The sequence below is a fragment of the Apteryx mantelli genome, chromosome 2, assembly GCF_036417845.1.
Source record: "Apteryx mantelli isolate bAptMan1 chromosome 2, bAptMan1.hap1, whole genome shotgun sequence".
In the NCBI taxonomy this organism is placed as follows: domain Eukaryota; kingdom Metazoa; phylum Chordata; class Aves; order Apterygiformes; family Apterygidae; genus Apteryx; species Apteryx mantelli.
The window spans coordinates 52044392-52056561 of record NC_089979.1 but is presented as its reverse complement, the minus strand read 5'-3'; the positions used below and the strand labels follow the sequence as shown (position 1 = coordinate 52056561).

Below are 12170 nucleotides of genomic sequence, written 5' to 3'. Positions count from 1 at the left end.
TCTCTCTTTCTCTCTCTCTCTGATGGGTAACAGCCCAGGGTGGGTTGCACTGCAGCCATGTGGCAGCTGACTCTGTACAGGGCCTATTTGCTCTTCTCTCTCACCTCCTGTGCTGAGAATTTGCTGCAGACGCTGCACTGGCATCATGGCCCAGCCATGCTTCTCTGGGAAAACTTGGGCTTGTAGCCTAGGAAATACAGCTATCTAGTCAGGCTGTGAGGAATTGCATTGTGATAGGGAGGGTGGAAGGGCTGTTTTGTTTGGGAGTAGTTGCTGTGCAAGGGAAATGTTGAGAGATTGGGAGTGGTTAAGAGAAGACTGAATATATTTGGGGTTCAGTAGCTTTGAAGTGGCTCTGGCTAAGTAGAAGCAGGTTGCAGCAATTTTGGAGAGCTAGACTGGGTGGGACCAAGGTGGATATTTTTATGGAGCTTAGTACACAAGGCTTTTGAGAAGTAGGGGAGTAAACAATACTGATTATTACATTGGGTTAGGGTGGATATTGCAGTACCAGGGACTAAAAGCAGAGTGTCTGGGGTGAATCACTGTAAGAAGAATTAAGCACTGGAAGAGGTTGCCCAAATAGGTTGTGGAATCTCTGTCCCTGGAGGTTTTGAAGACCAGCATGGGCAAAGCCCTGAATAACCTGAAATCAGTGTTGATGTTGCTTTGAATAGGTGACCTCCTGAGTCCCTGCCAACCTGAATGATTATATGATCCTAGAAAAAAGTAGTAGGAGGAGGATGTTGGCCTAAAGTCCCAGAAATGCTGCTCTAGGAATTACAATGATTTCAGTGGAATGTCATGTTATCAAATGCCTGTAGTGTGATAAGTTTCAACTTGCTACTTGTCCTAGCTGTATTTGCATTATTGACTTCCATGATTCTCATTGTTAATTCCTGTTTAAAAATCGGAGTATGGAAATCGAAAATGTACTTCCAAAATGTCATGAAGAAAGACTTTGTTCGTGCTATCCTGGTGTGTGAGGTGTTTTTCGTCAGTCTTTCTGCCTGTGTCACACAGATGATTGTGGCTGTTCTGCTTCTTTCTCCCCACCTTTTATGGCTTTGAGAGTTGAAGGGGATGAGCTTGTTATTTTGAACACGTGCTCCCTCTGCTGGGTGAGCAGCAGCAGAGGACAAAGATCCAATGTGAATTCACTTTGGGATTTGGGGATTATTTTGCAAGCCTGTCATTTTCTCATTTGAAACATATTCAAGATTTGTTAAGTGTTAAGTCGTGCAGTTCTGAATCTAAAGGGTATGTCTCTATTAGTAGGTAAACTCATAAGGGAGGGAAGGGGTTTTTTATTTTGACAGGCTGCTGTTCTAATTTAATTGTGTAGCCTATTTCTGTAGAATGTCTTATCTGAGCATGAGAGTTTGCACACTGCTGTCAATTGTACATTTGGGAAAATACAATTGGAAGTGTTTTATGATGATATACTGATGCCTGAATGCACAAGAAGATACACATAAGCAACCAACTCATGTGCAGCACGATTTAAAGAAAGTTCTTAGAAGTACAGGTCATTAATATGCTGACTTAAGTCTGACTGCAAAGTTTCTTTGTAGTGGTCAAGTTGGTTCCCGAAGTCCGTCTATGATCAACAATGATTCTGAAACCTTAGAAGAATGTATGGTGTGTTCAGACATGAAGAGAGATACCCTGTTTGGCCCATGTGGACATATTGCCACCTGTTCCCTGTGCTCCCCGCGGGTGAAAAAATGCCTCATCTGTAAAGAACAAGTTCAGTCTAGGACAAAGGTAAAAACTTCCAAAGCTTTTTGTTCTCTTTCTTGTTTTTACTGTTAATTAAAAGAGGAGGTCACGGAAAATTGTAGTATATTTTGAGCAGTATTTTGTCTTACAGGTGTCTCACTGAATGTGATTAATATTGCATCTTAACTGCTATCTTGTCCCAACACCATGTGTTATTCTTCTCTGTTTACCTATACTTGTGTCCTACCACTCCCCCTCCCTTCCCCCCGTCATGTCCTTATTGCTCAGATCATTAGAGATCCTAATACAGCCACTTGATGGTGTTCTATTTAGATAAATAGATCTTTTTTTTCCAGGTATTTTTTTCCCATGTTGAGGTAGATTGCTGTTATTCTTGAAGTATAATTTCTTTCAGTAATATTCAGTTCTTCTGGTTCTTTCATTCCTTAGGGCTGCTTTGGAAGATGGTTTGCCTTATAAACTGAATTAGTTTATATGTGCTTGTTTTTCAAGTTCATTGTTATTTTCAGCTTTCCCTTTCTTCAGAATCATGAATTTTACTATGCTATGAAGGAGTAATGTTTTACTCCTATGAATGTAATTTTACTCCTGTGAAGGAGTAAGCTCCTTCAGAGTATCAAACAATTATGCCCTATTTTGGGGACCTAACCCAGCTTTCTCAAATGGTTTGTGAGCAGTCTGGGTCCAGCCCCATTGCTTTTCTGTTGGAGTATTCTTTTATTCCCCACAGTCACCAGGTCTTGTCCTTTTGATGCTTTTTTGCTGTTAAAAATATCTCATATTACACACACTGATCTGTATAAAACCCACTTTATTTCTTTTATCCTTATCCAAAGACATTTGGCTAGTCCAACTTTGTGTTTCTATCTCTACCTCAGAGTAAATGTACAAATTGTAAATATAAATTTGTACCATTTTTACTCTTCACTCTTATTCTTTCTTATATTTCTTATACTGTTATTCTTACTTATTCTGTCACACATATCTTTCAAAGGCCAAATTTGAACACAGTATGAGGCCTTTTTTCTCTAGACTCCCTCTACAGTCAGTAGAAAGGTTCTGCCATAGGTGATTCAGAGCAGACAGAGTAAGGCTTCTGCTTCCACTCACCTGTCTAAAGAAGCTGGTCTATGGTAATTAGCTTCCCTAGGTGAACTCTAGCCTTTGTGCATAACCTTCTTTTTCTTTCTTTTGCTAAATTACATTTAGAGAGCAAAATATCTATTCAGTGCTTCTCTAATACTCTTCTGTATAAAAACTTACAGTAATATCTGCAGGGTTAGGAAATGAATGAACCTGGGCAATATTTTTATGAACTGGAAGAGGTGTGGGCCATAGTTTTATGAACTGGAAGAGGTGATCCAAACCAATATAAATATATCAGGTGTCTATGGCCCACTCTATCTGTACAGCTTATCACATGAAGGGGATGGGAAACCCTAATCCAGAATATTAAGATAGTTTACTATAAAAAAACTCTTATAAATGAGTTTAAGTATATATGGTAGAGAAAAAGAAAAAAATAGAAGCATATACTGTTCTAGCTGTTTCTGCTCCTATATGCCTATCACTACTGAACATATAAATATTGCCAGGAAATGTTTATTTGTAGAAGTCAGTGTGACAGCTCCTTTAAATTGTATTTTGAGGTGATGAATTAGCTAATAGTGCACTGTCTTTAGCTTCTTAAAGTCCACGTGCTTTGCTAATAGAGTGAATAACCAAATTAAAGTAGAGAAGAGGAGATAAAGTTTTCTTATATACGTTTGTTCTTTACAGATTGAAGAATGTGTAGTGTGTTCAGACAAAAAGGCAGCAGTACTCTTCCAACCTTGTGGTCATATGTGTGCTTGTGAGAGTAAGTAGACTTGACAGGAAGTTCTTTTCAAAATAATCTTGAAACAAAATATTTTTAATAAAAAATTGCTGAGAGTTCATTAATAGTCTGACTTCAAGTCCAATTTACTTGTTGTAAGTTTGGTGTGATAGTCAAAATTTGGGGATTATTTGATGTGCTATTAAAGAAATATTTGGAGGGCAAATTACATAACTGTAGAATTTCAAAAATTCAGAAAGCAGGTGCTTCTCCACCTGAATTATGAAATTTTGATTAGGCTTCCACAGATTCTAAAGCCTATTGTATGTATCTAAAACTTATGAAATCAATTTTTATTGTTTTGTTACAGCTTTTGGGGGGCATTCAGAGGTGTAAATGGAATTTTTAAAGGACATTTTAAATATTTTAATTCACTTCATTACTGGTCTACAGATTTGCACAAGGGCTGTAATCACTCTCTAAGAGATGTCTTAGATCTTTGCAAAGAGCACCTGTTATGATTCACTCTGGTTTACCTTGTGTAGCAACAGGTGGAAAAAAAAAAAAAAAGACATAGGAGATCTCCAGACCTTTCCTCTTTTGAGAATAAGTTGGTGGGAATGCAGCAAGCACCTTGTCACCAGAAATTTCAGGACTTTGTGGAAGGGTCATTTGCCTGGAGAAGAGCAGTGCTTGTTGCCTAGGAGCTACAGGAGAGGGAAAGTAGTCCTTCCCATAAGTAATTGCTTACTTGGTCTTGCTAAAGAGATCTGGTTTCTTTCTCTGTTCTGGCTGAGAGATCTGGCATTGAATCACAGCCTTTACAGCTTTCCTGATGGGGGCTCTTTCACTGTCTGCAGTGGGAAGATCATGAGAAAGAAGTTTTTTGATTAGTTTCCCAGGAAGAGGACAGCAAAAGGATTAATCACTGTGGTGAACATTTCAGAAATGCAGTACACATTACCAAATCTAAGCTTTATAACAAGGAAGTAACAAGGAAGACAGAAGGTTCTACAATGTAAATGGTTTCTTTCCAGATCATCATCTGGGGATCCTGAGAAAAGATCATGAGAGAGAGTCCTCAAATTTGTGCAGTTTGCAGCGACTGCTGTATTGATTCACAATAACCTTCTGCAATTATGAGACACCGTCACTTGCCTTTTGTAGAAGAATTCTAACCTTCTTTCTGGAATGATATCAAAGCATATGGGTTTACCCTTCTAAGGGTAAGCAGCAGCACCTGTTTAGCCCTAGATACTAGTACAGTAAGTGAGATTCTTGGTTATGAAGGAGAAAGGTGATCAAGACATTCTCAGAAGTATGTGACTTAGGTTTTTTAACTTCTGTAATCCTTGTGGAATAGGCATTTGTTTGGAGAAAGAAGAACATGTTAATTTGAAACATGTTTAAAAAAACCCAACAGAATAGGCTTACTGTGAAACCAAAACAGGACGTTGTTTGTAGGTGTGATTTGAAAATGAGCGCAAGTAGCTGTTTTGTATTACAAGCATTTATTATGCCTTTGCTATATAATTACTGTGAAAAGAATAAACATAAGCTCATGGATAGGAAAGAGAAAAAAATTAGAACAGCAGGCTTCTGAGTTGGTTTACTTCTCTGTCTTCTCAGATTGCGCAAGCTTGATGAAGAAGTGTGTGCAGTGTCGGGCTGTGGTTGAGCGGAGAGTGCCTTTCATAATGTGCTGCGGAGGGAAAGGTACAGAAGATACCACTGATGATATTTGTGAGTGACTCCAAAACCTGTACTCTTTCTCCTACCCCCACCAACTTCTTATTTCAACTTCTTTTCGTTCTCATTCTTTGAAACAACCTAAATCTCATCTTGTCTTTGAAGAAAAGTTTAATGGAAACAATGTTAAGCCTGGTTTCCATTTGCTGTGTGTGCTACTTGCTGTGTGGGTAGCAGCAGATGCTATGGTAACACCAGCCATGGCAGTAAAGGACTGCTTCCACCCTCCAACGTAGAAGCTGAGACATAAATGACTTCATGGCCACTTAGTGTCATGTGACTCAAAAACTGAAGATTGCCAGTAACTGTGCAAATGAGCAGATTTATGTATTTAACTTCTGGAACTCCCTGATTAACAAAGGAATTGTAAATATTCTGCGTGTAAGATAGAGCTGAACAAGTAACCTTCGTGACAGTGTTACATTTCCTGCTTTGCCTAGTTCTTAAATATCTTCTGATTTTTCTGAATTTTTGTTAATTATTTACATCAGCTGTGCTTGTGTAGTATGTAGTGTTTGAATTGAGTTTTATTTGAATTAGAATAATAGATGTCATTCTTGTCACAGAATCACAGAATGGTTGAGGTTGGAAGAGACCTCTAGAGATCATCTAGTCCAGCCCCCCTGCTCAAGCAGGGTCACCTAGAGCACGTTGCACAGGGTTACATCCAGGCGCGTTTTGAATATCTCCAGAGAAGGAGACTCCACAACCTCTCTGGGCAACCTGTTCCAGTGCTCTGTCACCCTCACAGTGAAGAAGTTTTTCCTCGTGTTCAGATGGAACTGTCTGTGTTTCAGTTTGTGCCCATTGCCTCGTGTCCTGTCGCTGGGCACCACTGAAAAGAGTCTGGTCCCATCCTCTTGACACCCTCCCTTAAGATACTTGTACACATTGATAAGATCCCCTCTCAGCCTTCTCTTCTCCAAGCTAAACAGGCCCAGCTCTCTCAGTCTTTCCTCATAAGAGAGATGCTCCAGTCCCCTAATCATCTTTGTAGCCCTTCGCTGGACTTGCTCCAGTAGTGCCACATCCCTCTTGTACTGGGGAGCCCAGAACTGGACACAGTACTCCAGATGTGGCCTGACCAGGGCTGAGTAGAGGGGGAGGATCACCTCCCTCGACCTGCTGGCAACACTCTTCCTGATGCAGCCCAGGATACCATTGGCCTTCTTGGCCACAAAGACACATTGCTGCCTCATGGTCAACTTGGTGTCCACCAGCACTCCCAGGTCCTTCTCCGCAGAGCTGCTTTCCAGCAGGTCAACCCCCAACCTGTCCTGGTGGCTGGGGTTATTCCTCCCCAGGTGCACTTGCCTTTGTTGAACTTCATGAGGTTCCTCTCCGCCCACCTCTCCAGCCTGTCCAGGTCTCTCTGAATGGCAGCACAGCCCTCTGGTGTATCAGCCACTCCTCCCAGTTTGGTATCATCAGCAAACTTGCTGAGGGTGCACTCTGTGCCTTCGTCCAGGTCATTGATGAAGAAGTTGAACAAGACTGGACCCAGGACTGACCCCTGGGGGACACTGCTAGCTACAGGCCTCCAACTAGACTCTGCGCCGCTGATCACAACCCTCTGAGCGCTGCCATTCAGCCAGTTCTCAGTCCACCTCCCTGTCCACTCATCTAACCCACACTTCCTGAGCTTCTCTATGAGGATGTTATGGGAGACAGTGTCGAAAGCCTTGCTGAAGTCAAGGTAGACAACATCCACTGCTCTCCCCTCATCTACCCAGCCAGTCAGTCCATCAGAGAAGGCTATCAGACTGGTTAAGCATGATTTCCCCTTGGTGAAGCCATGCTGACTACTCCTGATCACCTTCTTTTCCTCCCCATGCTTGGAGATGGCCTCCAGGATGAGCTGCTCCATCACCTTTCCGGGGATGGAGGTGAGGCTGACTGGCCTGTAGTTTCCTGGGTCCTCCTTCTTGCCCTTTTTGAAGACTGGGGTGACATTGGCTTTCTTCCAGTCCTCAGGCACCTCTCCTGTCCTCCATGACCTTTCAAAGATGATGGAGAGTGGCCTAGCAATAACGCCCGCCAGCTCTCTCAGCACTCGTGGGTGCATCCCATCAGGGCCCATGGATTTGTGGGTGTCAAGTTTGCTTAAATGATCTCTAACCCGATCCTCCTCGACCAAAGGAAAGTCTTCCTTTCTCCAGACCTTCTCTCTTGCCTCCAGGGTCTGGGGTTCCTGAGGGCTGGCCTGAGCAGTAAAGACTGAAGCAAAGGCAGCATTCAGTAACTCTGCCTTCCCTGCATCCTTCGTCACCAGGGCACCCACCCCATTCAGCAAAGGGCCCACATTTTCCCTAGTCTTCCTCTTGCTACTTGTCATACTGTTCCTAAATAGATAAATATAATACTTAAAATCAGCTTTTTAATAATTGCATTAGAGATAGAAATTTGCACTTTGAAATACTTTCCAGCTTTTTTTTTTCTTATAGTAACATTGGTTTCTGGATCAGTCAAATACAGAACTGGCAATCTGAGTTTGTACAACAATTTGAACAAACTTATTCCATGATACTCGTGTAGTTTTGATCATCAAATAGAATCAGCTGTGTGGATAAAAAGCATTTTCAGTGTGGAAGGCTTTGCCTTTATTTTTTGTGTGTGCAAAAAAATCTTACCAAAGGAACTTCACTGACAGATAAGAACTCCGAGAACATTAAGGGGCTACAGGCATTTTGAGCATTATTGTTGAGGAAATATTCATGAAAAAGTGATGCCACTAGAATCAGAAGTACTTTGGTTTAGGAATTGAACTGCAGTGAGTTTGTAGTGAATTTAGTTAGATTATCAGACATGTTTGGAGAACATTACTTCAGATAACTGAAAAATTTTTTGTAAACTGTAAATAATTATTCCTGTTTCATTAGGTGATGCATAATCATGTATCTTTTTTTTTCTGAATTACAGCGAGTGGAAACATTCCAGTTTTACAGAAGGACAAAGACAACACCAATGTCAATGCGGATGTACAGAAGCTGCAGCAACAGTTACAAGACATCAAGGAACAGGTAAAAGTGCTAGATGTAATATTTTATGGATCATTAAAATAATTGGGGAAAAAAACCCGAATGCATCTTCTGTGACTTAAAACAAAATGGCATGTTGAAGTGCTTTGGTTCTTAACTTTTAGTTAAATAACCAATCATTTTTGTGTCAAACACAAAATAATCAACAACTAGAAATGGTTCATAATCCATTTATTATAATGTTTGTGTTGGTGTAATTAAAAAAGGGTACTGAGCCCAGTTAATAAGTGTTCTCTGCCTGTTTAGCTGACCTGACTGTATAGCTACAGCAGAAGCTGTTTTCACAGAACACTAATAAATATGTATATTCTCCACGGTCTGTGTCTTCCTGAATCTTTACGTGTCTGTTCTTGAACTGCCTTTGAACAATAGCTGGTGGTTAGCTGTAGTATGCAGGCTCCAGTTTACTCACTCTTTCAAACAATTGCGTGTGGTTGCAAAATGAAATCCCATGGGTGTGAAGTTCTGCATGTGCAATCTGAAAATTTTTCTAATGTAAACAAAAAGGTTTGTCTTTTGTAATTATGCATTGTGTTTGTAGGAGAAAGTCTATTGAAGTCTATTTACATGCAGTTTAGAACCCTAATAAAACAAAAAAACAATGCTTCAGATAACTGACAGTCACCTGTTTAGATTTGTTATGGCTGTAAATACAGTTCACTTCAAATGGCTTAAATAGTTATCTGTGTGCAGGACTTTCCTGTGGTAAATTACTCAATTTTGTTGTTGCTTTTCCTACTGAACAAACAAAAATTTGCTTTTGAGATCTTTCAGCAGTAAAGGACCTGGAGTATCTGACTACTGTATGAACTTGCTCTCATAGAAGAGAACCCTAATAATGTGATCTTTGGCTTCTCTATATATAATGTAATTGGAAAAAATTGTTTTCATAAATACAGGAGAGAGAGAAGCTTTCTTATTAGCTATCTTTACCTCTTGTAGGCTTAAAGCAGTCCGTAATGCTTCAGTGATAGCAGCATCGCATCTAGTCGCGACACCTGTTGCTCTCAGCAGTACATGTGCATGAAAGTTAAGACTAAATTATTTAGATCACCCATTTTAGGTGATATGATAGGCCCGTATCTATAAATGCCTTAAATTTGAGAGCTGATCTGCTGTCAAGTTTTAACCTTGATGGCATGTCTGTGAAGAACTGTTCCTCTCATACAGAGAGTTGGCCAAAACTCCAGTAGTAGTAGAAATTCAAATATTCAGTCCAAAGCAGATTACTGCCTACTTTGTGTCTTTAAAAGACATGCAGATTAAAAGTTGTTACTTGAAAAATGTGCATCTTTCTCACTGATAAAGTTACTAGATATTTGTGAGTTCTTAAATCTGCTGTTTAGCTTCTGTTCTACTTTTTAGCATCGCTGGGTGAAAAGAAAAAGCTTATCTGTTGACAAGCTGACTGATTCTGCACTAAAATGATACATGCAAAACATGCAAATGAATGCTTAAATCCAATTAGTCTATGTTCTACAGATGTCTTAAAATATTTCTGATTATTTTATAAACTTATAAAAGATCTGAGTTCAATGACAATCTGCTAATACTTTTTATGGATCGGGATGCGAGAGGAGAACTACTTAATTTTACAATTTTTCTCCTTGATTACATGTCATCTCAGTTCTTTTCAGTTCTCATAAGTTGCTCTCTTTTATTCCTAACAGTCTTCTGTCATACTTTTGGGATTTATTTTCCCGTTTGTTAGCAAGAAGCTTTCTAATATCAGAAAGTTATGCTGTGGTAGTGAGAAGAGAATAATTGTTTTAAACATGTCATTTTCTATTTGTAATAGTTTCTGGTTTTGAGATTTAGAGTGTTAAATAAGATTTAGTATTTAAATTATTTAGGGATTTTAGTCTACTCTTTTGCTTTGAAATGCTTTTATGTCCAATATTTTATTTGAAATTGGCATAAAACTGAAGGTTGTTCAACATCTATTTGATCAGAAAGAAGTTCTGATTGTTCTTGAGTGCATCTTGGCTTGAGACTCTTTTTGCTCAGTGTCTTTTCTGCTTATTTGTACTTGAGAGGGCTAGTGAGATGCAAGTTGGATTTGATTAAAAAAATAAATAAAATTATTCATCTATTATCTTTAAATTTGTTCTGGAAATTATGCACAAAATTCCATTTTAATCGTGTATTCTTTTGATTTGTGCATTAACAGTTCACTTTTCAAGTTACATTGACATTTTTGTACTTAAAATTCATTTGTTCTCTTTCAGCAGGTATAACCCTATGTTTCAACTCATACCTTCAGTGATAATCTAATATGTTAGTGCAGCAAGCTTTTAAAACCATTTCTGGTGCCAAGCAGAAGTGATGCCTGATGTCAACAGAATCTCCCACATCTGATGACCACACCATTCTTCAGGGATTCCCTTAATGTGAACCCTTTTGACTGTAATTGCAATACCTTCACCCCATTTCATACATATTCACCATCATCTGTCTGATATCTTTATGTATGTTCCTTCACCATACTTGCATCATTTTCTTTCTGCTTAAAAATAAATTTATTTTGTCACTGCACCTGTATATTGTTGGAGAAAATGTTTTTAGTAATAAGGGATTAATATTTCAGGCATTTTAAAACATCTTACTGGTGATAAAACATAATTTATTTGAAATATCAAGCCTAGTTATAATTGCAGGTATGATGAGCATCTTTTCAGGCTTTTTTTTACTTATCCTTAGAAATAATTCTCCCATATAACAGATATGGTGCCTTTTTATACTGTTTATTTCCCTTTGAAAGATGGGAGTCAAATGATTCATGCAGATAAAGGATAAGAAATCTAAGATGTGGTTTTAGGCAGAGAATATTCTAGCAAATTAACAATACAGTAGAAATATTTATTGCTTGTTTCATGCTGCTTTAGCAAAAATTGGGTGCAAGACATAAAGAACTTGCTTCCACTGTAAAAGTGCATATAAACTAATAGTTAAGTAATAAATATTCTTAACTGTTGGATGAAACTCAAACATTTGGGCTTGCCTCCCTCTGGGAAACTGCTGGACTAATCGAAAAAATCCTTGTCAGGATAGAGCTGAAAAGCAATCTGGAAGTTCCTTCCAGCTGAATTCTCCTGCCATATGACATAAATGTTAAAAAAATCATATTAAGAAATAAAACAACTAATACATTTCAAGTATTCTGCATTCATATTAATCAGGAGAAATCTGGGCTATTTGCAAATACTGCATGCAGTTGCAGAAAAGATCTAGAAAAGTGTTAGTAATTCTGTGCTTCACTGGATGAAATTATCAAAAGTAATGTGCCTTGAGCAGATTTTTTGAGTCTCAAGATGAGTGTATTCATTTTCAAATGATGGTGTGGCATTTTGGAGGGAAACAGACCCTTGTAACTTTAATAATTGTAATATTATATTTAGGCGCAAATCATTTAAGTTAAGAACATAGAATAAGGACTAGAAGTTTTTTCTCCAAAGATAAGATTTGGGTTTACTTTGTCAGTCCTTTGTCAAAGGGCGTCATGTCAATACTATTAGGTTATGGACATATGTCATTGGACAGCTGTGTATTAATGGAAAATTCATAGATACTTTGTTAATTTTTCAAAGACTGTAAGTCACTGGAGGAAGCGTGCTCTAATTGTACCATTGGGATATGTAGATAAAGACTTGGTGTGAATGAAAAATAGGCTGCACTGACTGACAGTCAATCTTGCAAATTTTTAGGTATGATACTGTTGAAATTCTGACAAAGCTTGAATGTAAATAAGGCTTTATCTGGAAGTATTACTTCTCTGCTAGCCTGTTATACTGATTTCCTGCAGATTGAGGTAGCCATTTGGCCAA

At 38.8% G+C, this 12170-nt stretch overlaps 1 protein-coding gene across 1 annotated transcript in view; it reads left to right on the top strand.

The window, feature by feature from the left end:
* Positions 1 to 12170, top strand: part of MIB1 (MIB E3 ubiquitin protein ligase 1) — an 84197-nt gene that overhangs the window by 64289 nt on the left and 7738 nt on the right. Inside the window, exons 17-20 of the mRNA XM_067290027.1 lie at positions 1575 to 1767; positions 3523 to 3601; positions 5189 to 5302; positions 8228 to 8328. Coding sequence (XP_067146128.1) covers positions 1575 to 1767; positions 3523 to 3601; positions 5189 to 5302; positions 8228 to 8328 — 487 coding nt within the window. The remainder of the gene's footprint in view (positions 1 to 1574; positions 1768 to 3522; positions 3602 to 5188; positions 5303 to 8227; positions 8329 to 12170) is intronic.